This window comes from Lolium perenne, chromosome 3 (genome assembly GCF_019359855.2).
Source record: "Lolium perenne isolate Kyuss_39 chromosome 3, Kyuss_2.0, whole genome shotgun sequence".
NCBI lineage: Eukaryota > Viridiplantae > Streptophyta > Magnoliopsida > Poales > Poaceae > Lolium > Lolium perenne.
In genome coordinates, this window is record NC_067246.2 from 345,873,189 (window position 1) to 345,899,566 (window position 26,378).

Genomic DNA, 26,378 nt, shown 5'->3' on the forward strand with positions numbered 1-26,378 from the left:
GAAGAGGAAGCAGGTCAGCAACAGCAGTGGTCGGCCCTACGCTCCTCCACTGAATCACTGATGATGAGCATCAGCATTCTGCAGCGGCTGCATAGAAGCAGCACGCACGCGGAACACACACGCGCACAAACACGCGGTCAAGGGAAGCTTCGTCCCCGTGCGCCTGTCTCTCCGTCTGAGTGTGTGTATATAATCCGCACTCCACCCGCTGTTCCCGGCATCCTCAACCGCGTCCACCCATCCATCATCTCCTCGCAGCTCACCACAGCTCACCGCAGCTAGCCTCGGCGACCAAGCAAGCCACCATGTGTCCAGGCCTCCGCACCGCCACCGCCGCCATGGCCCCGTCCTCCAGGCAGGAGCAGCAGCAGCCGTCCTCCTACCTCCTCGAGCTGGCCGCCGACGACGACCTCCAGGGCTTCCGCCGCGCCGTGCAGGACGACAACCTCTCCCTCGTCGCCTCCTCCTCCTGGTACGGCCCCTCCCCCAGGGCCAACAACGCCCTCGCCCTCCACCTCCGCACGCCCGCCATGGTCGCCGCGCTCTACGGCAGCACCCACGTCCTCTCCTACGTCCTCTCCATCGCCCCCTCCGAGGCCGCCCGCGCCTCCGCCACCGACGGCGCCACCCCGCTCCTCCTCGCCAACGCCGGCCGCGCCCCCTCCGCCCCCGCCGCCGCCCGCCTCCTCCTCGCCGCCGGCGCCTCCCCCTCCCCCTCAACCCTCCTCCCCCACCACCGCCCCACTAGCCCCCCCAAACAACCCTCCTCCCCGGAAAGAAAAAAGAAGGACTACTCCTCCTCCACCACCACCAACCCCGCCACCCCGACCGAGGACATCAACGCCGGCGTCTTCGCCACCGACGAGTTCCGCATGTACAGCTTCAAGGTGAACCCCTGCAGCCGCGCCTACACGCACGACTGGACCGAGTGCCCCTTCGCGCACCCGGGCGAGAACGCGCGCCGCCGCGACCCGCGCCGCCGCAACTACACCTGCGTCCCCTGCCCGGACTTCCGCCGCGACCCCGCCGCCTGCCGCAAGGGCGACGCCTGCGAGTTCGCGCACGGCGTCTTCGAGTCCTGGCTCCACCCCGCGCAGTACCGCACCCGGCTCTGCAAGGACGAGGTCGGCTGCCCGCGCCGCATCTGCTTCTTCGCGCACGGCGCGCGCCAGCTCCGCGCCGTCAACCCCTCCGCCGCGTCCATGTCCTCCGAGTCGGCGAACTTCTCCTCCGACAAGTCTGCCTTCTCCTCCTCCCCGCCGCCACCCGCGCCCTCCAGGAGGCCCGCCCTCACGGCCTCGCTCAGCGCCCGGGACCTCGACTACGACGCCGACCACTACGCCACCACCACCCGCAGGATGATGATGGCCAGGGCCACCTCGCCCCCGGGCTACTCGCCCGACCTCGACTTCGACACCACCACCAGCCGCAGGATGATGGCGGCCAGAGCGAACTCGCCCCCGGGATACTCGCCCGACCTCGTCGCCGCCTACGCCCAGGCGCTCTCCTCCCTCCAACACCAGCAACAGCAGGCGCGCAACAGCAAGCCGCTCAACTCCCGCGCCGCCGCGTTCGCCAACCGGAGCCAGACATTCGTGCACCGCTCCCCCGCCCCGGCTCCATCCCCGGCCCCGCGCTCCTTCGCGTCACCGTCCTCCGTGCTCGACAACTGGGGCTCGCCGGACGGGAAGCTCGACTGGGGCGTGCAGGCGCAGGCGCCGGCCGCCGAGCTGCGCAAGTCCACGTCTTTCGGGGTCGGCGGCAGGCCGCACGCGTCCGTCAGGCGGGACCAGGACATGTACTCTTGGCTCAACGACGGCGGCGGCGACGTCCTCGCGGCGGCTCGCTGGTCGGACCTGGAGCAGATGGTGGCCTGAATTTCTTCCACCCGAAGAATTACAAACACTAGCAGTATTATAACACGAGAGATATGTGGTTGATCGTTTCTTTCTTTCTTTTTCAATCGAAAAAAAATATAAATATGAAAATGTAACATAGTATGATTAATTCATCTCCAATTATTTCTTGTGTAGAGGAGTGAACTGGATTTCTCTTACTACCAAAATCGTTCACTTTTGCTTGTGCTCAACTGGATGGCAATCTAGTCCACCAACTTATACTACTACATCAGTTGCAAGTTGAATGATTGAGCATTGTAACCACGTAATCCTTTTGTATTTATACCAATAATATAAAGAAAACATAGATAGATACATATACATATTCTAGTGCTCCTAGTAGATGTTGACACGCGGCGACTTTTCCTGTCCTTTCGATGGGCCGGACCGGATCGGAATTGAATGGTAGTGGGTGATGATGCATCGCCATCATTATTCTTTTTTCTTTGTGCGTTGATATCGCCATCACCCATTTAAGCACAAACTTTTTTGCTTTTTAAGGGAAAAGCCGCCATAGGAACTTTAGTAATTGGCACAAATTATGGGCCACTACATTGCTTGCCAAGACAATGAAAAAACTTAACACTAGCAAAACTACAACCTAAAAGACAACATTCTTCATACTCAGTGGTGTACATAATCTCCAAGATATCACATTTTACATAGTTTTCAGATTTATTTAATGTGTATTACTCTAGCCATAGCTATCAAAGCCCCTTTTGTCAAAAAAAAAAAGGTGTACATCTGCACACCCATGTCCTCAAGTAGCTCCGCCTATGTTCATACTTCGTTGTCTGTTGTTAGACAACCTTCGTGGAAGGAGGGGGTATATTTGCAGTCGGAGAAAATTGCATATTGCTACCACAATTGCGGCTAGGGCTTCAGAAAACTACCACTTTTCAGGTCAATTGCAAAAAACTACCACTTTTGCGTTTAATGGTTTCAAAAAACTACCAGTTACGTATGTGATCGGTTTGGCCCATTTGATCAAGTTTTTGACAGAGATGGCCCACCATGTCATTCAGATAGAAAACTTGATCAAATGGTGGGCCATCTCTGTCAGAAACATGATTAAATTGGATCAAACCGAGTGTTACACATAATTGGTAGTTTTCTGAAGCAATTAGACGCAAAAGTGGTAGTTTTTTGCAACTAACCGGAAAAGTGGTAGTTTTTTGAAGCCCTAGCTTCAATTGTGGTAGCAATATGCAATTATCTCATTGCAGTCGGGTCATCCACTGAATTACCTCCATTTTATATTGTCTCGATGGGCTCCATACAATCACTATTGACCACCAGAGTGTTGCACCAAACTTGGCCTCCAAGTACTAGACCACGCATATATGAGGAATGCCACATCATGTCATCATGGACTAGCTGTGAACATCCTCTTGAGTCCAAAGTCCGTGAACCTGAGCGCTACCTTATCGTTGCTTCTTATAATTGTTTCAAACACGGTTGAACCTGACCAATCAGAGGTACATTCTTGTTCAATGATGGATAATATGACAATATTCTCCTAGATTTCCTTTACTTGAGTACATTCAAAGAACAAGTTTTCTGTATCCTCACAATAACTCTTGCATATCGGACATACATTGCTTTGATAATGCCACTACCGCAGGAAAAAGGCCGCACCAAGTTTGTGTTGCCAGGCAGAACTCAACGGTGGAGCTTGAAAGAAAACGCGGGGGCAAAAGCCTAATTTTTTCGTCCAAGATGCTCCATAATAGAATTTCTTCTAGAAAGTTGGGGAGGGGGGGGGGGGGGGGGGAGGGGGCGGTGCCCCCCTGACTTACACTAAGCTCTGTTATTTTAGATATAATGGAAGATTCGAACGCATAAATATTTTTATGGAAAGGAAGGAGTAGAAAATATATGTTTGCTACTATTGCACTCTCTCTCTCTCTATACCGACTTATAAGACAACTATAACACTGATTGGAAAAAAAATCCAGCGATCCCACATTTAGGGCTCATTTGATTCAAAGGATTTGCATAGGAATTGTGTAGGATTTGGTTCCTATGGGAAAATTTCCTATCCATGTTGTTTGATTCATAGGAACATATTCTATAGGAAAAATTTCTATAGGAATCTTGTAGTGTAATTCCTATGGGAAAAAAGCATTAACTCATACCTCATGAAAAAATTCCTTTGATACAATCAAACACACTTCATCTTCCTATAGGATTCAAGTAGACATGCCATTCCAATCCTATACCTTTTCTATTCCTATGTTTTTCCTATCCTTTAAATCAAAGGAGCCCTAGCTGCTACCAGGATATTTTTTCTTGAAATTCGAATTTACAAAGTGTAAAAAATTTAAATAAAAAGTGACTACTCGCAAGATGTGTATTAATTTGCAATTGTATAATGATTTAAAAACGAAATTTGAATTGCACTCGGAGATACCTAAAAAGCAAACCAACATGGATTTTGTAAAGAAAAGTATAAGCGACACTATTCACTACCAAATTATCCTTTTTGTTCTATAGCGTAAAGAAAAGTATAAAATCGAGGATTTGCCACCTGTTTTTAGAAGTGAGTTTTCATTTTTCTGCTGCCTCTCCCTGTACAACAATATCGCGAAAATTTATCTAAATTTGAACGCTCTTTTTATGCGTAGATACATTTAACTTTAAATAATTTTTCGAGGTTTTTTCTGAACGGAGGGAGTATTATTATGATATTATCTTGCGATCAATTGATGGTGGAGACAAGCTGGGAGCTGAATATACACCCTTTTTCGCGCGAACGTACATACGATCATCACGAGATGTCACGCTGCAATACAACAGGGGAGACTTGTATAGGATCTATCTATTAGGTGAGATCATAGGATCAACTCACATAAAACATATTTTTATCATGCGAAAAAATCTGAAAATAATATACAACATACATATGGATTGTATCTACAACTCAAAAAAAAAAATTCAGCTCAAAATTTGATCTACACTTGAAGAAATTAAAAAGACAAAACTGACTATGAATAGTGTCAGATCTGATTGAATTCTAGTTCACACTATTCACACCTAAATTTGTCTTTTTTGGTTCTCTAAGTATATGTCGAATTTGAAGCTGCAATTTTTTGGTCTTGCATATGTAACATATATGTGCGTTGCCATTTTTTTTCATAATATTTTGAACATGTTTTGTGCTTCAAAAAAATTGTTCTCATAGATCCTACAAGGGTGATCCTACCTAAGAGCATCCCCACTCGTTGGCGCTCCCCACGCCCAAATCCGGCGAAATTTTCGTCCGGATTGGAGGAAGATTTGGCGTGGGGGGCAGTATATTTCCAGTCGTGTGCTCCCCAAACGGCGTTTCTCGGGGAAAAAGAGGATGGCTCGGGGAATCCGGACGAAAGAGGAGACACGTGGGCGTGGGCGGTTGGTTTAGCTTCATCCGGAGTCCCCGGGAGACCCCCGGGAAACCGAGGATGGCATGGGGAGTCCGGACGAAAATAGGCTCAAATCCGGACCAAAACGAGGAACCGGGGGCCTGACTGGGCCGTTTTTCGCCGTCCGGATGAAAAAAAGTGACCGTGGGGGGCTCTGTGGGGAGACGAGTGGAGATGCTCTAAGGGTGTGTTTGGTAGCCCGGGCCAAGGGAGAATAGCTATCTGTTCTCATACAAGCTGATCCTAACTAAGCTAAGCTCAGATTTTTTCACGTGTTTGGTAGGTTGTGTTGGTTGAGACATGCTGAGTACATCAGTTGTTTGGAGGGCTGTATGGGGTGAGATATGCTGAGGAGGTCTAAGATTTGCACAAAAACCCCTGAACACAAAAATAAAAAGCAATCAGATCCCTGCATACAAAATAAAAAGCAATCGGGTCCCTGTCAGAAACGCAATCGGGTCCCTGGCGACGAAACTCCGGCGAGGATGCTCCGTCGAGCGAGCTCCGGTGGCGGCGCGAGGCCGTGGCTGGTCGTCGCGGAGCTGGCCGTGGCTGGTCGTCGCGAGCCGGCCGTCCGGCGCGAGGCCGTGGCCGGCCGCGTGTGCTCGGCGAGGATGCTCCGTCGAGCGAGCTCCGATGGCGGCGGCGAGGCCGTGGCTGGTCGTCGCGAGCTGGCCGTCCGGCGCTCGCCGTGGCCGGTCGTCGCGGAGCCGGCCGTCCGGCGCGAGGCCGTGGCGATCGCGTGTGCTCTGGCGAGGGAGCTCCGGTGGCGAAGGATCTCCGCTGACCGTGGCTGTCCCAGGCGAGGGAGCTCCGGCGTGAAGGTGCGGGGCGGTCGTCGGCGTCGTCCGGCGTCGAGGAGGCGGCGCAGAGGGCGGCGTCAAGAGCGGGCGATTTTGGAGCGAGAGCGGTTACGGGGGGGGAATGAGCGAGACTGGTCTGACCCCTGTTGGATTTTGGCCCAGCCGCGAGGCGCGGGGGGTTTTTTCCGGCGAGGTCGCCTGCCTTTGTGCGCGAAGCTCGATTTGAGCTTCTCTGTCGGGCAGGGCTGAGAGGCCTTTTCCGGGTGAGTTGGGCAGTGCCCACTTTTTTTTTTGCGAGGAAATTAAAGGCTTTATTCACCCATCACCAGCACAATCAGCCTGGATACTGGTAACCAGAAAACTAGGCGGAGAGTACATCCAGCAACTCGTCACCTCCAAAGTGCAAGCATGCTTAGCACAAAGGTGGGCAGGAGTATTCGCTGACCTCATTACATGTGATACATCAAAAGATAAAAACGAAGAAACTAGACCTTCAATCTCTTGTATAATAGGCGCTATGACAGCGCGAGAACCCGTACGCGATTCCCAGAAGTCGACGACCTCCTTGCAGTCCGTCTCCATCAGCACTCGCGTAAAACCTCGGAGCTTTGCGAAGATGACACCATCCCTCAATGCCAATGCCTCGGCGATCAAGGGGTTAGTTACACCCGGATACGGTTTACTCCATGCTCCGATGAAGCCAGAAGGATTGCGCGCAACACCCCCTGCTCCAGATTTCCGATTCTCCAAAGACACGCCGGCGTCTGTATTGATTTTTATCCAGTCCTCATCTGGCGGTCTCCAACCATGGCCTGGTAGTATCTTGGCGTGATGCCTGGGGATATCCAGCACAGCTAGGGCCTCCCTCGTCCGCAACATAGTCTGAACCGGATCGAGGCCACCCTTCTCATGAGTGATATTGTTCCTTGATGACCATATAGCCCACATGAATGTAACAATCTTTGATCTATCATCATCACTGAATCTTTCATCACATATGATATCACGAGTCCAAGTATCTGGATGTAGAACTGGCAATTTTATGTTCAGCCACGCTCTAGCTTCAAACCAGAAATTCTCCGCATGAGAGCACCTAACAAGTGCATGCATCAGATCTTCATTCGCCGACAAACAGACTTTGCATCGTCCCAACTCAGCAATATGCCTGTGCTGTAGCGTACGCTCCACTGGCAGAATACCACGGATAACACGCCACCAGAAAACACGAACTTTAGGAACTAACTTGAGTTTCCATAATCGAGACCACAACTGGGGAGAGCCGACCTACCAAACACACCCTAAGTCTTCCCCGCAATACAACACTCTTGGACGGTACACGTACACAATACACACACGCTGTCAACCCTGTCACTGTCAGTCCTCTCCTCTTCTCTCCCAGCTCGCTCGCCCCTTCTTCTCCCTGCTCGTCTCGTCTGCTCCTCCTAGCTCCCGCCACCTACCTCCCGGCGCAACAGGGCCAGATCTGGCCTTCCGAGCTGCAGATCCGCCTCACATTCCCCTCCCATCTCACTCATCGTTTCTTGCCCAAGACCCAACTCTCCGAGAGTTCGTCTGAGATCGACTCCGGACATGGGGAAGAAGCCCAAGTGGCTGGGCGCCGTCAAGAAGGTCTTCAGCCCCGAATCCAAGGACGAGGTCAGCTCGCCCCGCCCTCTCGCTGCCCACCTTTCCTCCCCCCTATCCGATTTCATGCAATGCGACTGAATTCTTGTTGGGGCAGATTAATTCCAACAATTCTAAGCAAAAACCGATCTTTAATCTAGCAGAAATTACGGAGGAGATTTGCCGCCACCGGCGGCGCCAGCGCCAGCGCGCCGTACCCGCCGGATCTGACGCCCTCCGCCTCCCTGGAGGCCCACGCTTCAGCTCTCCCGCCTGCCGACACCGACGACTTCGACTACGAGCCTCATGTTGTTCCTGCTCCAGTCCCAGTCCCAGCCCCCGTACCAGTCGCGGTGATTCAAGAGGAGCAGCAGCGACATGAGCACCAACAGCACGAGCATGCCGCGCCAGCTACGGAGGCACTCCCTGTTGCTGCGCCAGAGGCCGCCGTCGTGGCCTCCTCTAGCTTCTCGGAGGAAATTGCCGCAACCAAGATCCAGACCGCCTTCCGAGGTCACCTGGTAGTGTCAGAAGAACCCATTACCTCAACTCAAGCTCCTAGATATGCATCATCTCGAACAATACATTTGTTTTATATAGTTATTATTGGGTGAAGACCATGAAACCGAAACACATTTTGAACAGTTTAGGGAGAAAAAATTGGCACTCACTCACAATTTTAAATCATCGATAGTTTGTAACTGTATCCTGAACTTGCAACTTTGTTTTTAGTTTCCCTTCATATAGTTCACCTGTAGTAATTGGCAAGCTTTTACTCATCATCATCGATCATATTTCTTTTTTATGCATTTGCTTAATCTGACGACCTGCAGGTAAGACATGCATGCTAGAATTGGAAAACAGCTCATGCACAAATTTTTTGCGCTAATCGTGATAATTCAGTCGGTTATTATCTTCGCTTATGCTGGTTGTCTGTCTTTCTGTGTGTGACAGATTGTCTGTCATTGCCTTAGCGGGAATATCTAACTTGACACTTCTTGTTATCTTAATACAGCCTCGACTGATATTTTTATCATGCACCAGAATTTTCTTTCTCCTGTTATGAATGTACCGAGTGAATTACTGATACCCATTTCCCCCATGAATGTCTAGGCAAGGAGGGCACTGCGAGCATTAAAAGGGCTCGTCAGGTTGAAGTCACTGGTTGAAGGCCACTCTGTTAAGCGCCAGGCCACGAGCACGCTTCGTTGTATGCAGACTCTCTCCCGAGTCCAGTCCAAGATACGTACAAGGAGGATCAAGATGTCTGAGGAGAACCAGGCTCTTCAGCGTCAGCTCTTGTTGAATCAGGAACTTGAGAGTCTAAGGGTATGCAAATATCGTGCTGACACTCTTTATACTAAAATATTTTAAACCACTATACTGTTTGTGTACTGAATTCCTAGGGGTAATTCCAGTGGCAGATGTAGAACCTCTTCTGTAATTGTTCCTGTAGCTGACAAAAAATATGGGCAATAGAGCAGCACCATTGTTGGACCTGAACTGAATGAACCTGTGGCAAATATTGCGAGTTCTTTTACTTGTCACTACTGGGAGATAGAATATGGAGATGGTTTTTAAATCCCAATCATTAACCTCAATTTAAAATCTAACACGTTGGCTTGTAGTTAGGTGTGTCCTCTCTGAAGTCTGAACAATCACTGTCATATTACAGAGTTTGAATTGATAGTCAGGATTTCTCTACTTTCAATCTGACTCTGCATTTGCTGTTCTTTTTATACAAGATGACTTTGGTTTAGCCATTTAAGAAAAACACCAGTTAGCATTTCCAGAAATTAAAAGAGTGATGTACCCTGCAATTCAAGATATAAACCTTGTGAAATCCAGAACATCTTTAGCTAGTTAAGGAGGGGTTTGGGATGTTAGCACTTTAGTCTGTTCTTTGTTTTTATTCATTTTTTAATTCGCATTTCTAAGCATGCTGAAAGCACAACCACATGAGAATGCAAGTAACGAAACTTCCCTGTTGTTGTAATAGATGGGAGATCAGTGGAACACCAGCCTGCAATCCAAGGAGCAAATTGAGGCTGGCCTCGTAAGCAAGCAAGAGGCTGCAGCTAGAAGAGAAAGAGCACTTGCATATGCATTTTCCCACCAGGTTGGTTGCATCACAGCAGTTCCCAACCGCCATGTTGCGTTTTCATTCAGTCTTAGGTGTGCTGATAATATTTTGGACCTTCCTGATTTTCAACAGTGGAAGAGTACCTCGAGGTCTACGAACCCGATGTTTGTGGATCCAAACAACCCGCACTGGGGCTGGAGTTGGCTGGAGCGATGGATGGCAGCGAGGCCTGCAGGCGAGGGTCGCAATGGGACGAGCGAGAAAGAGAGCAACACTGATCGCATGTCAGTCAATAGTACCAGCTTGAACCTCAGTGAAGGCGGGGAGATTACAAAGGTTGATAGCCGCTTGGACTCCAACCCTGACAAGCCCTCCCCCACAACTCCGAAACCATCCCGTCCTGCGCCCTCCAGGCAGTCCCCTGCAACACCCTCAAGTAGTGGGGCATCGCCGGCACTGGCAAGCAAGAAGAGCACAACACCAAAGAATGGCGCGTGCGTACCTGGGGGTGACGATGACGCGAAAAGCGTGTTCAGTGTCCAGTCTGAACGGCCCCGGAGGCACAGCATTGGCACATCTTCCGTGCGTGACGACGCGAGCCTGTCAGGCTCTTCCCCATCGTCGGTACCTAGCTACATGGTGCCGACGAAGTCGGCCAGGGCAAAGACCCGTCTCCAGAGCCCGGTGGCCAAGGAGAGCACTACTGAAACACTGGAGAAAGGCTGGTCGTCTGTTGGTTCTGTGAAGAAGAGGCTGTCATTTCCAGCTGGAGTGGCGCCATCACCGCCGCCAAGGAGGCGGCATTCTGGCCCTCCCAAGGTACCACAGGCAACCGTTGAAAGCAACGCTGAATGAGACTCATCCGATGATTAAGGGCCAGTGGGGCGGAGGGGATTATAGTTTGGATTTCTGAAGATATCTGAAAGAAGCAAGGTTGACATTTTGTTTGTTGCATTCGGTTGTATGATGTCATTTGATTTTATTCGTTCCAATCATTCAGTGGTTATACTATACTGCATGTAAACAGCGGTTGTCTTGATTTGTGTATGATTAGGCTTTCTCCATCCCATTCATTGTATTTTTTGGCTACTAATGTTGAGTGAAATGGCCGGTTTGGACCACAGTTAGCATCTAGGGTAGGCCTAAGCTTAACAGTAACTAGCTTGTTTTAAATTTCATTTCTTCAACGGTAACATGGCCTTTACTATTTCAACTTGAAATTTCAATTCAGAGGACCTTTGTGTTGTTTAAATGTAGCAGGGATAAACATCTGAGTGTATCTGTTTGTTTATGTACATATAATGTTTCTGCGTCTAAGAGGAGCTCGGACTCGCCTGAATCTGAAAACTTCGAAAAAAAACTGAAAAGGTTATCCAAGTACATATAGATATGTAGTATGTACATATAATGTTTTTATAGATTTATGTTTTCATATGTGACCTACAAAAAAAATGCAAATTGAAAACCAAAAGCGAAGTCGTAATGCCTACTTAGAGCTATATTTATGTGTAGCCAAAATTACAACGTACTGTCATTGATGCCCCAGCTAGATGTAGTGGCTACAACCTGGTAGCCCTTGCGGCAACAACACAACCCTCATTGTTATCGAGCACTTGTTGATCTTATAGTAAACTAGATGACCCGGTGCGCCCCGGCGCACGGGCAAAAGCGAGACGATACTGTAACCATAAGTTTTAATAGGTTGATGTTTATGTAATTATCCAAGAATTCAGTAGGTATCTGAGAATCCTTAAACCTGTATAATCAATATTTTTCAGGGAGAATAAAATCTTTCAAGCAATTGTACACAAATAAGTAAGAGTTGCTTCCTTTAAGCAAAATCTGCATATGGCCAAGTAGATATCTCCCAACATTACATACAAATACATGTACCCACAGAGCTATGTAGGGTATCCCCACGTAGTGATGCACCCTTTCCACATGCATATCCAAGCAAAAGAACAAAAATGCTGCAGTGAGCATTCAAGAGATTAGTACAAATAAACTACTCCCTCCGTCCCACAAAAGACATTTATCTGGTACATCAATCTCTGATATTTAGAAAGTGCATAGAGTTTCAGTATAAGCTAATTTAATTTTGCTCGGCACTGTAAATTAGCTTCTTGATGAAGTACAATAGTCAATATAAATATTTTGATAGTAAGGAACGTACTAATTCCTTGTATCCTACAGACTTACTTTACTCTCATCTAATAGATCTGAAAAAGAGAAAATGCATATGAAATGGCTCACCTGAACTTAAAACCCAGTAAGGAAGCAAACCTGTTAACATGGATCATTATATGATTCTGACATCCAAAGTAACCGCTAACAATGCAAGAGTAACTACATCGGTTATCTTTCTAATTAGTAATTACCCAAAAGTTGAAAATCTGCAATACACCATTACAATCTATTTAAAATAAGGTCCATGAAATGACGAAGACAAAAGAAAATAGCCAGGATGATTCCTAGTTTCAGTTTCCTCTTTAATTCAGTTGCGATAGATGAATAATATCATAGGCAAAGCAGGAAAGTCATCAATATCAGCAGACCATACCTACATTCGTATGCAATGCACATCACAGGAAATAAACATTTAAAGATAGCAACTCATGGCATGCCTGAAAGTCTGGACATTCATACCATACATAGAAAGATTAATTTCATACTTCAGGCTTACAGGATTGCAGGTTCTTCCACTAACAGTACAGAGGACATATTATGGTCACTGCAGGGAGTGGTGTCACAAGGCAATATGACATTCCTTCACCATGGCGTAAATGCTAAAATACTTCTACTACATAGGTTCCAGCTTCCCTCTCAGATAAATAAACAATGCAGGAATAAACAATGCACCAGACCACCAATTCCCTAGCCACAGTCCTGCAACAATATAAACCCAGCACATATAGTACACTAAGAAAGCAGCCGAAGATAAAACTCTCGCTAACGGTTATCACCATTCATGATGAAGAAAGTAAATAGAGGTATTCACTTCGGTATTCTGGACAGCAACACCATTCATGATGAAGAAAGTAAATAGAGATATTCACTTCGGTATTCTGGACAGCAAGTAAGAGGTATTCACTTCGGGACTTTGGGCAGTAACTAAGCATCATAATTCCCTGCTTGCTTTCATGTGTACCAACTGTAGTACTCCCTCCGTCCCGAATTAGGTGTCGGAGGTTAGTATAAAACCTTTTTTACATTTCGGCCCTTTTTATTCCGTAAACGTCACCAACCGGTACCCCCGATCGAATCTTCCCCAATCGATTCTTGCATCTTGGCGGGCGTAGGCGGCCTCCCGAGCTCGCAGCCTCCCGCCGGCGGACTCGCGCGGCCCTCACACCCTCCCGCCGGCGTATTCCCGCGCCCCTCGCATCCTGACGCCGGTGGACTCCCTTGCCCCTCGCAGCCTGGCGCCGGCGGGCCTCCCCGTGGAGCTCGCGGCCTGGCACCGGCGGGCCTCCCCGTGGAGCTCGCAGCCTCGCGTCGGTGGACGGGCGGCCTCCCGCCCTCCGTGCCGGCGACCTCTCGCGCCGCAGGGCTAGCGGACTCCCGCGCTCCGCGGCCACTTCTGGAGCCGCCTCTCGCCGCTGCTGCTGGAAGCCGTTGTCCGACGCTGCTGGAGCCCCCCTCTCTCCGCCGCCGGAGCTCGAGGAGGACGAAGATGCTGGAGCCGCCTCTCGCCGCCGCTGCTGTAACCCGGTGTCCGCCGCTGCTGGAGCTCCCCTTTCACCGCCGCTGGAGCAAAGGAGGAATGCCCCAAAGCTGCTGGAGTGGAGGGGGTGGAGGGGCGCGGCGGTGTTGGGGGACTGTTTCAAGTTGGCGATCTTGCCGTCGAAGACCAGCACGTAGCTACAGCGCACGTCACATCCAAGGAGAGCCGGAGTTAACAACCTGCAGATGTTGGATTGTTTCAGATCAATATTGTCTATCTGGTGTGAAATTTAACTGTAACTCTGTGATGAAATTTGACTGTACTAACTTGCTGTAAACATTCATGAATTACAGTAAGCAGAGTCCTTATTCATTCATTTAACTGTAAGCAGAGCCCTTATTCACTCATGTAATCAGAGCCCCTATTCATTCATGAATCGAACACAGTATGTACCAAGGGCATTTTAAAACAGACTAACTATGTACCAAGAGCATTAAGCAAACAATAGTTGTGCAAACAATACTGCAGACTGGGTAACAGAAAAAGTGCAGTTTCAAATTTCAGCTAAGGTTTTGCACAATGTTATATGTGCTGCTAGACTGAAAATATTTTACTGACAGCGTGTATGCAACATTTAAGGGTAAACTCGCATACTAACTATGCACCAGATCTTTTCTTTATATTCGATTATATACTTCCATGCCAGCAACAACAGAAAATATTAGGGTAACGAAAATTCTAGTCAAATCTCATGCAGATGAAAGCTCTAGAAAAAATTGGCACAACACTTTCAGTAAACTGACATAATTGTTGCTACCTTATAGCCTTGACGAAAGAAGGGAACGCGGTCAGCCGAAAAGTGTTTACTTATGTATGAACCAAAAAGTACCATCTTCAGTTTCCATCAAAATTTTAAAATCTTAACAGACAGCACAGAACTAAGAAAAGTGACAAAGCAATTGTGTGGCCCCAAAATAAGAAGGCACTAACAATACCTAGCAGAAGGAGACCAAGAAACATCCACAAGTAAATGACATGCTCCCGAATGTAAAATCTAGTAGCAGCAGCAGGAAATTAGAGTTCTATAACAGGAATATATGCCATGCTTAGTAACTGTACACCGAAGGTGATTCCCAGTAGGTTCATACCAGAATCTCAATTATGTGTAATGACACTGGGAAAAGGACATACATACGATTAAAATTTTGAGTTCACATTGTTTTAATACCAGCAGAAGATGACTCCTTTTTCATAAACCACAACTACCCAAAGAAAACAATCAGAAAGCACAAACGCAAAAACAATAGTGTGATTATTTTCAAAAAGTAGGGAAATACCTTATAAGTGGATTCATCACATGCCTAGCGAGACTGTAAATCCCAGTACCAGCAGTCCATGAGAGCTCTAAAATAGGAAAAAAGGTAATGTCTAGTAGGCCGGTCCATATCAGAATCTCAATTGTTTGTGCAATAACAATTGGAAAAGGACTTAAATACGATTAGAATTTTAAATTTGCAAATTTCTTATACCAGTATCAGAAGGCTAGCCTTACCATAAATCCCAATTACCAAAAAACACAGAAATAAAACAACACAGTGATCACCATGATAGCAGCTCTCAGATCCCTGCTACTTCCCTAGTGGTGCTTCTTCCCATGATGCTGAATCACACACACACACACACACACCATGCCATTAGAATGAGGACACACGACATCCAAATACTTGAAGAATCAATGATTATGACGAAACATACCTATATGTGAGACTTTTTGAGGAGTCACTCCCTATAGTAACAAATAATTCAAGGGCTTTGACAGATTCTGTTGTAGAATGCCATACACATGGTTGTGGAAGGTTTGTAGAGACCTCATTTAAGACCTGGGTATTTCCTTGCAAGTGAACTTGGGCTCGTGTCTTGGAATTCAACAATGTAGTTCTTATTATGATCCTGCAATCATCATATGAAAAGGAAATATAAATCTATTATATTCATCACAAAGAAATCACCTAACTTCAGAAACCTCCAAAATTTTGTATATTCATCAGAAAGAAATCACCTAACTTCAGAAACCTCCAAAGTTTTGTCAGTGTCAACTAAAGACCACAATAATTTACACTTATAAACAGCTAACATGATGTGATAGTTTAGGAGCGGATATTGGAGCGGCTTGTGGCATGCCTTAAAAAGACCAGTAATCAAAGTATCAAGCGCATTGAATAATATGGTAAATCCTGTGCATCTGTGTAAACATTACAGCGGCTTACAATGATAAAAAGATGGCTTTCCTTGGGATGGTTGGTAATAGATAGGTGGGTAAAATGGACTTTTCTGCTTCATAGCTGATCTGTCTCTCATCCTCTTGCCAAAAAGTTGAGAAGAATGAATATATTCCTTATAGCAAATAAAAATACGAGAAAAGCTTGTGGGAGGTACTTTAAGGAACTGGGAGGTAACTTTAAGGAACTTGAAAATCTATAAACTGGGAGGTAACTTTAAGGAACTTGAAAATCTATAAAATAAAATGAAGGGTTGTACTGAATCTCCAGTAATAAATAGGCCACTTGTCTTGCTAATTTTGTCCCGGGATAGTACATATCTTGCTTTAGCAACAAGGTACTATGGATAGATTAATAATTCCAATCACCATATAATTTAGGTATTGATAACCTAAACACGGTTAGTCATGTACATTTTCTTTTAGAGTAAATAATGAATTAAAGGAACTTGTAATCAGACCTGCTTTTTGAACAATGGGTGTTTCTGCTCATGCCTCTCGTATTTTGTTGGAGTTTATCCAACTAATATGTAACATTGACATATTACATTAGCTATATGACTAATTTTGTTGGATGTTATCTGGTAGCTCCTATTACCTTAGAAAATACTGGTTCTGCAGTATATATAAAACAGCTTCAGTAAAATATGACAAGCATCTTGTGTACCACGGCAAGCAATGAATGCCATAACTTGCCGAATGAAATGGATGGAATAATATATATGGCATGCAATGTGATATTTTTGCTCAGAAAATCATCCCAGCACGGTACACTTAATTACCAACAAACCATTGGTAGCAGAGATCATCAACAACCACCACAGAAAACAAACATACACAGTGGATTTTTCTACTTGAGATCGCAGCGACCATCAGCTCAAGATAGTTGCTAAAGTAATCAGGAATGAAAGTAGCAAATACCTCTCCCGTCTGTAGCTTGGTGCCACTCCTGGACTGCTCTCTGCTTTATCTTTTGCATGCAAAACAGATGAAAACCATCAGAACCACCTTCAGTTTCAGGTGCGCGTGTACTTCTCTCTGCTTTATATTTTGCATCTAATCAATTCAAAAGGAGAATCCTAAGGTCATAATTTATGTATTTTAGGGCCTCCAATTTCTCCACCTGGAGGCAAATAAGTAATGATCGTGCATGTTTGTATAAACGAGTTTAAAGCCGCTATTTCAAATTATAAAAGAACTCCTGCTGACACTCAACAAGAAATATCTACCCTCCGTACCTCCGTTAAGTTGTCTAGTAAATGAAAATATCCAAGATTTCCTCCGCGGCAATTCACCAATGAATCGAGCAAGCACTCAACTGATAAAATTGGCATTAATTGAATACTGTCAGCTGAAGATGTCAGTTCACAGAGTTTTTCCATGTTTATCCTAACAAACTTTTCATCAAATGACTTCTGCTCTTGGATAATACAGAGAAACCTTAATAAGATAACTGAAACAAAGGTAAGCTCATCAAATTACCAGCATCCAACTATAGTAAATATAACATCCAGGCACTGGAACCTAATAAGATAACAAAGATTATGTCTGAAACACATCTACTATTCAAGGTGCTGAGCGGTAAACATATATTTGTAACACTGTAATTTTCTCCCTCTTGGCAGATCACAAGAAGAATTGCAAAATACACCAAAATTCACGAACAGAAAGCAACAACACAAAAGCTACAAAACAGATATGAATTCAGTCATGGCGTGAGATCCCTTACACCATACGAGATTCATCCAGTTGACAACCATATGTTGAATAGTCAAGAAGAGGTAGCAGCTTCTTATGCTTTTATTCTGTAGAGAACAATACCTAGGAGGAACTTAAATATTAACAACCCAAACTTCCATAAGAGTGAAAAATGGAGAGGTTATAAATTTATAAACAGCTTAAGGTATGTCATGCCAAGGTAAGAGTTTTTTCTCAGGCACTAAAGTAATCAACCAAATCTAGGCATCTACATCGAAAGAAAATTGTAGAACACTCTTTATTGCTTAACATGTTTCATTTCCATCAGTTGAATACATCAAGATTAATCAATCTATATGGCTGAGAAGCAAAAGAAACCACAGACGTGGTGTTTGTGTTATACAACATAACATTTGTCGCCTAGGCCTACAGGCTATCCTAGTGCACCAACGACAGATCATCAGAATTGTACAAACTATAGTTCTTGGAGACTTAGCCTGATCAATCAGCGACTTAGCAAAGTGAAGTTTGTTATTAATTTAATGCAGAAGTGCATCAAAAAAGATCAATGGCATGCAGAAGAATATATATCAATTGACCAGTGCACAAATTCCTAACCGAATGGGCTATGAATACCTACATGGTGTTAATCTAAAAAACTGCATTGTTATCTCTATCCACCTCTCAGTCCGTCATCTCCCTGAAGAAACAATCAGCAACATGGAAAATTAATAATGCTGTTAATTCCAAAACGATTGATCCAGCTAGTTAAGTGATTTCTTGAAGAGGACGGGTGCAGTGGCTACCTGAAGAACACGGGACAGAAGTGGGGTAAACAAAAGTAAAAAAAAAACAGCTCAAATCAAGATGAATCCAAAAAGGAGAAGAGGAATCCTTAATTATCTACCTGGGAGAAGACGAGGCAGACACGAGGAGGAGGGAGCAGCGCAGCAGCAACGAAGAGGAGGACCAGTACGACAAGATCACGCCTGTCCTACCCTGGATCCCGCCACTCCTGCTCGAGATCCCGCCACTCCTGCCGCGATTCTTGACGTGGCGTCGCCGCAGCGCCGTTGCCCGGCGGCCACCTCCTCACCGCCGGCCAGCCCCGTCTGCTCGCCGCTCAACTACGCCGGCGAGCTCTCGGGTACCTCTAAAATAACAAGTCATGCTTCTAAAAATAGTAAAATAGTAGGTTATGCAGATAACACATCACAATTAACAATTTGAGAAGGCAAAATAGCTAAGACTAACCTCAAACTAACTGTAATACATCAAGATCATTTTAAGAAGTCCTAATTCTGCTGTGAGTAAGGTCAAAACCTTGCAACTAACAAAAACAAAAGAAAAGGTCAGAGTTTGCTGACCCTACCGCTGGTAGCTACATTGTCTTTACCCTACTCAAGTGTTATTGCAAAACCAAATTATGAACTCATAGTATCATGTTCTACTCTCTGCAAGAAAAGGAAGACCCATCTACTATTTGCTGCTCAAATCATGTCAAAAAGCAAAATGAACAAACATATGTGCCATGCAGCTAAATAAAGCTCGAGCATTGCTGAACCAAACCCCTTGCAATAAGTTCCCAATGCAATCAAGGAGTCACCTGTTAGCTATCTGGAGGAGCCTCTGTGGTCTGAATGTCCCATGTGCGTCAATGTACAAAGCCTTTCCTTCACCACCACCTTGGTCCAATGGAAGCTGAAATATATGACATACCATTGCTGAATCTATAAATACGGAGGGTACTTGAAAAAAAGGTAGCCACTACATACCAAGCTGTGCTCACAGTCACAGCCATCTTTGTTCACACGCCACCACTTCTTCTCAATCATAGCTGCTGGCTAGTTGATCATCTCTTTTTCAGGTCCATCACTTGTTCCATCACATCTAATAAGAATGGTCTGCAAATGTTCCTTGCTTCAGTCATTTCATCAAACAGATGGTACGCAAGGAAGATTGTGTCCTCACCTGGCCAAAAATCAAGATCTGGCCGGGTTGGTTGGATGCCAACACGAGAGAGAGAGAGAGAGAGAGAGAGAGAGAGAGATGGAGGGAGAGGGAGAGGGACCTGTAGGTGGAGCAGGCAGATCGAGGAGGAGACGGGGAAGGACGGGGTGGTCGCTGCCGTGCTCAAGGCCGGGACCAGGCTGGATGAGGAGGTCGTCCCTGCGCTCACCTCGTCCCCAATCCTCTTCCATTGCCGTGCTGGAGGAAGATGTAGAGGGAGGAGGCAGAGGAGGTGAGAGATAGGAGAGAGAAAGAGAGCAAATACGGGGGGGGGAGAGGCCACGAGGGCATACCTGCGGGCGAGCGCCACTTCTGTCGGTCGCCATGGAGCAGGGGACGCGCTGGTGGTGGTCGAGCTCCTCGAGCCCCTCCCGCACCAAGGATCGCCACCGCATCCTCCTCTCCCGAGGCAGCCGCCGCCGTTGTACCCGCATACGCGACCGGGACGGAGAGACGGCGCGAGCTCGACCTCTGAGCCGGCGGGCCGCTGCCTCAATCCCCTCGGCGGCCGCGATGCCGGCCTCCTCCGGGACGCCGCTCTCGCCCGCCGCTCACCCTCCGCGCCGCTGAGCTCGAAAACCGGAGATCCTCCACCTCTTCTGGACGGATTCGAGCCCGCCTCCTCTGCACTGCCTCGTATCGCTGGAGTGGGGAGAGAGGTCGCCCAGCAGGCGGCTGATTGGGGAGGAGGAGAGGAGGCGGATTGGGGAGTGGCTCGGGTGCGCGATCTAGGTTTTCCCCCGCAAGCCCAAACAAGGTGACACAAAACGAACCACATTGTTGTCCCTGTTCGCTGGACCCGCACGACGTTCGGTCCCAGCTGTCATCGAGCCACGCAGAGAAGCAGCGGGTGAAAAAAGAAACTACCACATCTAACGGCTGAGGTAGAAAGTGAGATGGAAAAATCACTGTGCAAGGTGAAACCAGCGAATTCATTTGCCCCTCTCAGATGGCCTGGTTGGCCGAGTAGTGTTGTAACATTTATAGGAAGAATTATAGCAGCACGTTAGATCTTGCCACCGCCCACCACGCTGTCTCTCTCTCCACGTCGTGAGGTACACTCCATGGCGTACTCGTCGATCACACAACGACAGTGGCCTACACCAACCGACACGGAAATAGACCAGATTACAAGATACCCACCGGGCACACAACTCTATGCGTCCTCCACTCTTGCTAGACGCACCACCTGAGCGAGGATAGGGCTAGGAGGACCTTTTCTAGTTTCAAGATGTAGTCGCCGCCACACCATCACGAAAACACACTGAAAAACAACCCACATAAAAAAAGGAAACCCTCCCGCCGGCGAGGGGCCGTGGTCCGCCGCACCTCCGAGGCCCCAAGGCTACCTGAGACAGAGTGAACCGACATCGTCACCGGTGAGAGAGATGGAACCCTAGATCACCTCAGTATCCTACTTGTCGCCTCCCGATCAGCTTAGTCTCCTCGATCTAGTCCCGTATAAACAATGTTTTAAATTTGTCAAAGAATAACCCTCATACAAATTTGACTCAAACTAGTACATTCATACTTGATTAAACTACATTTCAAAAAAAATCTTTGAGTAAACTACTAGGATAAACGACATTACATACCATTACCCTAAATTTAGAGAAAAGAGGTGGAACCCCCAGGTTCCATTAAAATGCAACCAAGTTCACAAGTTTTAACAAGATTTTTTGAGCTCGTCCATTCAGCGCATAAGCCTTAAAAAACTTACAAAGCACCAAAAACCAGGAAAACATGGTGGAAGCTACTAAGCCACAATACAGGCGAACACTTTCGGTAAGCTTCTCACATGCGATTGCGATTGCCTGGCGCCAGAGATTCACTCTTTCAGCTGGATGGATACCTACATGATCTTTGCCCGCAAGTCCCATCAGCAGCGAAGTCATATCCATGCTATCCGGAGCAATTTCCCACGCCGATGGTCCAGCAACCTTAGGTTTGCATCCAGGAGACTTAGTGCTTGTCTAGGCAGAGGAGACGCCAACTCTTGATAAGAGATGCAGTTCTTCACAAAATTTCCTTCACACCTAGCCATCTTATACCCTGGAAACACATCTCATTACGAACTGACCAAATAGTCTAGAGAACAGCCGAGGAGAAAATATTAATAATAGAGTTTTTATCCTCACTCAATCACCATCTAGCAATAGATTCAAAATCATCTCCAAGCGGCTTATCCAAAATAGATGAGACGGTATCCCAGATATTTTTTGCAACGACACATTCGAAAAATAGATGCTTAGCAGTTTCATGTTCATTGCAAAACAAACAGGAAACATCATCTACATCTCTTCTTTTATTAAGATTGTATTGAGTTAACAACTTATCATTAGCAAGAAGCCACAAAAAAATATGAATACGTGGAGGAATATGTAGCTTCCACACTGCAGGTGTATGAACAGGGATAACCCCACGATTATTAACTATCCCATAGAAAGATCTAACCGAGTAAGTACCAGAAGAGCGAAACAATCAAATAGGACTATCCTCATCAGCATTGAGACGGATAGTGCTAATTAAAGAGACCAACTCAAGCCAATGATTGTAAAGAGCAGGGGAAACTGTTCTTCTAAAAGAACATTAAAAATCAGTACCATCCCAGGCATCGGCAACAGTAATTTGTTGTTCATTAACAATAGAATATAAATTCCAGAAAAGGATAGCTAAAGAACATTTGCCAATCCAGGTGTCAACCCAGAACAAAATTTTACGACCATTTCCCACCTGCCACTTATAGCCAATTTTTGCTGCAGATGCGGCCCACATGACCCCTTTCCAAAAAGGGGAACACTGAAGGATTAGCTCTAAGTAGATTAGGGGATAAATCATATTTATAGTCAACTACCATACGCCAGATTTTATTATTATCCATGTGGTATCTTCTAATCTAAGAAGCCAACAAACAGAGATTATGTAAACACCCGGATTTTTAAGTCCATATGCCCTATTATATCATACATCGCAATCCCAGGAAGATTGTTTTTGCGAGACATAATAGTAAGTAGTTCAGAGTCATCATTTATTACAACACATACTGTCTTACAACAACGGATCACATGATCCAATATTACACAAATAGATTGTTCAACATCACAAATAAGTAGCGGAAGCGTAGTAGTAGTGGACTATCTATTCCACAGGCAACGCTTGACGTTAGAAGACGATCCTAGTTATCGTAGACGTCCTGCAGTCCGTCATCCTGATACTGTTGCTCCTCTTCAAAGTCTGGCATTTGAATAGCCAGGGCAAAGCCATGAGTACTTTAAAGTACTCGCAAACTAATACTATAGTAATTACTTATTGAGTGTAGTAAGAGGGTGCTAAGCTCTAGGTTGATTTGCGTAAAGCCAAGTTTAGTTATCAAACCTTTAGTAAAGACTCATCATTGGCTAGACTAACTCAAGTGGGAACATTAGTGTCATTCCCACAAATCTTTTGTGATCCAAGTCAAATCATCTTTCAATTCATCATCCTTTGTAAGATCCAAAAATTCTGATAACGGAAATAGTATGGCCTTTCCAATCGTCCATAACCACGGACACGGCTATTCGAATAGGTTTAACACTCTGCAGAGGTTGTACTCTTGTGCCACAACTTTTGATTACATCCGTCGAGGATAACCCCGAATCATCGTAACTCAAGATCGCGGATCATCAACCTTAACCTTTCACTTATATGTCCTAGTATAGGCACCTCTCCCCATGAGCTTGGCCTCCCGGTGAAAACCAACTGTTAACCCGGGAACTGCACAGGGCTTGGGTCGTACATTCACCTCATATTCACATCAGTTCTCATATATGGAGGCAGCCTCGGTGTAACCCCTATGATGCTTGTTTAGAGGGAACCCATACTAAAATACACAAGTTTCTAGTTAAGCCCTACCCATAATCAGGTATTGTGGGGGTACTTGTATAATTGGAAGGGTATCGCATTCAAACCAATATCAGTTTTATATAAAAAATCACCATCTTCTCTTGGTCATATTCACCTTCAAAATCATTCAATGGAAATGACTCATCATTCCAAGGTTTCAAATTCATTTCAAGTCACATGTTCCCATCTAGAGTAGTCAAATTTTATTTGATTAGCACTAGCCACTATTTCATGAGGGGTGCTATCTAGCTTTGATCTGGTTCTAAGCTAATCTTTAATCTTGTTCTACTCTATCCAAGTGAATCATAAATCAAAAAGTACTTTGAAGTAAATAAGCAAAAATAATTGTAATGTAAAAACATGGGATAGGTAAAGCATAAAATTAAAGGGGTGATGGTGCCTTGCTCTTGTAGAGCTTTGCAGCAAGTTAGCAAGAGTATTAGCTTGCCTTGGTGGGGATAGGAGTCAAAGTTTTCCTCCTCCTCTTGAGAGTAGCTTCCCTCCTCCACGTATTCCTCGTTACTAGCGTCTATATACGAATACGGGTACACAATCACCACACAAATACTTGCATGCTAGACTAAAACACACCAGAGAGTTCACTCAATTTAAGTCTAGCATCACATCAATCATGGCATGGTGGATTACTTGGTTTGTTCTTATTTAAGAGAAAAATAATTTCCTCTCATTATAAGTATTTATTGGATTTGCTATTTAAGTCTTTGGAGAAAAATAATTTCCTCTCATTAAATCCTATCAAGATTTAATCTCCACCAATAATAATAAGGTATGAAATATAAGTTGACCAAGGTCAACATTTCATATCTATTATGAGGGAGTAATAATTTAAATGAGGTACTACACCTCATACAATTTAAAACTAACATTTGAATGGTTTAAAATCTCTAAGTATTCACAATCAGAGGTTTATTAGCTTAATGTCATTTCCTCTTATTGTGTTACTTAGGATCAAGATTTAAATGAGAGAGTATCTCTCATACTATTTATAAGATTTAAATTCCATAATTTAAATGCACTAGAAATGGCTATTTAACCATTATTTTGATCCAGTACATGATCATGCAAACAACTTGGCTATATTATTGCATAAACAATTAAAGAACATCAATTGTGATTTATGAGAGTTGGAATCAACTCAAAATCAATTTTGGTTAAATTTTAAATTAAGTTTCAATTTGCAAAAGTCCCTGTCTTGTTATTTTTAGCATTTTAATTCTAAGACGAAATTGGAGATGAGCCCAGTGGCATTGGATAGACAATTTCGTTGGCTTTCCAACGGTATGAAGTTTGCTAGATTTGGTTTGGTAAATTTCAAACTATTCAAAAATTACTACAGCATCTGTAGGGCATTTGAATAAATATTAAATCGAAGTTTGAATCTGTGGGCTAGGCGGGAAATGGTAACGGGCCGAAACGGATTTGAATTGCACTGCGCAGCCCAACAAGCAACTGGTGCGCTTGGGCCGCCCTGACGAGGTGGGGACCACCCGTCAGTGGCTCTTAACGGCGCGAAGCGGTACGCGCAAGCTAGACCGTTGGATTAGAACAGAGATCAACGGCGTGTGAGCGTCGTCGTCTCCGACGAGCGACGGGCTCACTGGCGGCGAGCCTAGGGGGTCGGAGGGGGTACCAGGCCGTTGGAGAGGAAGGGCAAGCTGCTTGGTGAAGTGGAAGTATATGAGGAAGTCCCTGGTACAGCGGCGGAGCTCGGCGAGGCTCCAGTCGATGCAGAGCTTCCGCGGGCTCCGGCGGCTTCGAGCTCTCGATTCGAGCTACTCCGGCGAGGTGGGGTGAAATTGACTGGGGGAGAAGGATCAATGAAGAGAGGGGAGTAGGTTATGTGAAGAAATGAAGGGCTGAGGTCCTCTATTTATAGCGGGAGGGAGGTGGCCGAAGGGTGCTGTGGAGGAGCGTCCATGGCGCGGCGCTTCTGGTGCTCAAAGGGGCAAGGCGAGGACGGATATGCTTAGGCGTCATCCTGGCGAGGCTCAGGGTGCAGCGAGCGCAGAGAAAAGAGGATGGGAGCGATCGGGCGCGTGCTCATCATGCCCAGTACCCGCGGTACTTATCCGACGAGGACGACGGTGACGAGGCCGCCGCAGCTCCTTGAGTATGTCTAGGCGGTAGAGGGTGGGGAGTAGATGCTCGACGCAGTGCTAGCTGGTGTAGGGGAGGACGACGATGCTCGAGCGCGCGACGTACTGGCGCGTCCAGAGCGCGCTCACTGATACGTCTCCGACGTATCGATAATTTCTTATGTTCCATGCCACATTATTGATGTTATCTACATGTTTTATGCACACTTTATGTCATATTCGTGCATTTTCTAGAACTAACCTACTAACAAGATGCCGAAGTGCTAGTTCCTGTTTTCTGCTGTTTTTGGTTTCAGAAATCCTAGTAACGAAATATTCTCGGAATCGGACGAAATCAACGCCCAAGTTCCTATTTTCACCGGAAGCATCCAGAACACCCGGGAAGGACCAGAGGGGGCACCGGGCCCCCAGGACCATAGGCCGGCGCGGCCCAGGCCCCGGCCGCGCCGCCTATGGTGTCGTCGCCCCTTCGACCCTCCCGCGCCGCCTCTTCGCCTATATAAAGCCCCGGATCGAAAACCCTGATACGTTGGACGAAAACCACAGAAACCTTCCAGAGCCGCCGCCATCGCGAGGCCAAGATCTGGGGGACAGGAGTCTCTGTTCCGGCACGCCGCCGGAGCGGGGAAGTGCCCCCGGAAGGCTTCTCCATCGACACCGCTGCCATCTCCACCGCCATCTTCATCACCGCTGCTGCTCCCATGAGGAGGGAGTAGTTCTCCATCGAGGCTCGGGGCTGTACCGGTAGCTATGTGGTTAATCTCTCTTCTATGTACCTCAATACAATGATCTCATGAGCTGCTTTACATGATTGAGATTCATATGAGTTTTGTATCACTACTATCTATGTGCTACTCTAGCAAAGTTATTAAAGTAGTTCTATTCCTCCTGCACGTGTGTAAAGGTGACAGTGTGTGC

General features: G+C 46.2%; 2 protein-coding genes and 1 long non-coding RNA gene across 18 annotated transcripts; 2 read left to right on the plus strand and 1 right to left on the minus strand.

The window, feature by feature from the left end:
• The first annotated feature begins 231 nt into the window (after positions 1–231).
• Positions 232–2,089, plus strand: LOC127346113 (zinc finger CCCH domain-containing protein 33-like). The gene has a single exon (XM_051372640.2). The coding sequence runs from the start codon at positions 306–308 to the stop codon at positions 1,875–1,877; it is 1,572 nt and encodes a 523-aa protein (XP_051228600.1). The 5' UTR covers positions 232–305; the 3' UTR covers positions 1,878–2,089.
• Positions 2,090–7,468: 5,379 nt separating this feature from the next.
• Positions 7,469–11,063, plus strand: LOC127346114 (protein IQ-DOMAIN 2). Its single transcript, XM_051372641.2, has 5 exons — positions 7,469–7,761; positions 7,893–8,249; positions 8,842–9,057; positions 9,728–9,847; positions 9,944–11,063. Exons 1-5 carry the CDS (start codon positions 7,696–7,698, stop codon positions 10,664–10,666), a joined length of 1,482 nt encoding a protein of 493 aa, XP_051228601.1. The 5' UTR covers positions 7,469–7,695; the 3' UTR covers positions 10,667–11,063.
• A 1,684-nt stretch (positions 11,064–12,747) lies between these two features.
• Positions 12,748–20,200, minus strand: LOC127346115 (uncharacterized). 16 transcript variants are annotated; one of them, XR_007879343.2, is made up of 13 exons: positions 19,755–20,200; positions 19,523–19,659; positions 19,227–19,355; positions 19,058–19,152; positions 18,359–18,604; positions 18,092–18,151; positions 17,483–17,574; positions 16,992–17,071; positions 16,675–16,876; positions 15,231–15,425; positions 15,028–15,135; positions 14,813–14,879; positions 12,748–13,714 (listed from the first exon to the last, which is right to left on the minus strand). It is a non-coding gene; the product is annotated as an uncharacterized lncRNA (long non-coding RNA). The 16 variants fall into 16 exon arrangements; XR_007879334.2 differs by adding an exon at positions 18,706–18,781 and having other exon boundaries at positions 16,675–16,723; positions 16,992–17,574; XR_007879335.2 differs by adding an exon at positions 18,706–18,781 and having other exon boundaries at positions 16,675–16,723; positions 16,992–17,574; positions 18,359–18,625.
• Positions 20,201–26,378: the final 6,178 nt, after the last annotated feature.

What these genes read in the sequence shown, in the direction of transcription:
- LOC127346113 (XM_051372640.2), top strand. Translation starts at nt 306, where the DNA reads ATGTGTCCAGGCCTCCGCACCGCCACCGCCGCCATGGCCCCGTCCTCC.
- LOC127346114 (XM_051372641.2), top strand. Translation starts at nt 7,696, where the DNA reads ATGGGGAAGAAGCCCAAGTGGCTGGGCGCCGTCAAGAAGGTCTTCAGC. An exon ending in GCCCCGAATCCAAGGACGAG is followed by an intron (nt 7,762 to 7,892) that starts GTCAGCTCGCCC and finishes TTAATCTAGCAG; the next exon opens with AAATTACGGAGGAGATTTGC. An exon ending in AGGAACTTGAGAGTCTAAGG is followed by an intron (nt 9,058 to 9,727) that starts GTATGCAAATAT and finishes TTGTTGTAATAG; the next exon opens with ATGGGAGATCAGTGGAACAC.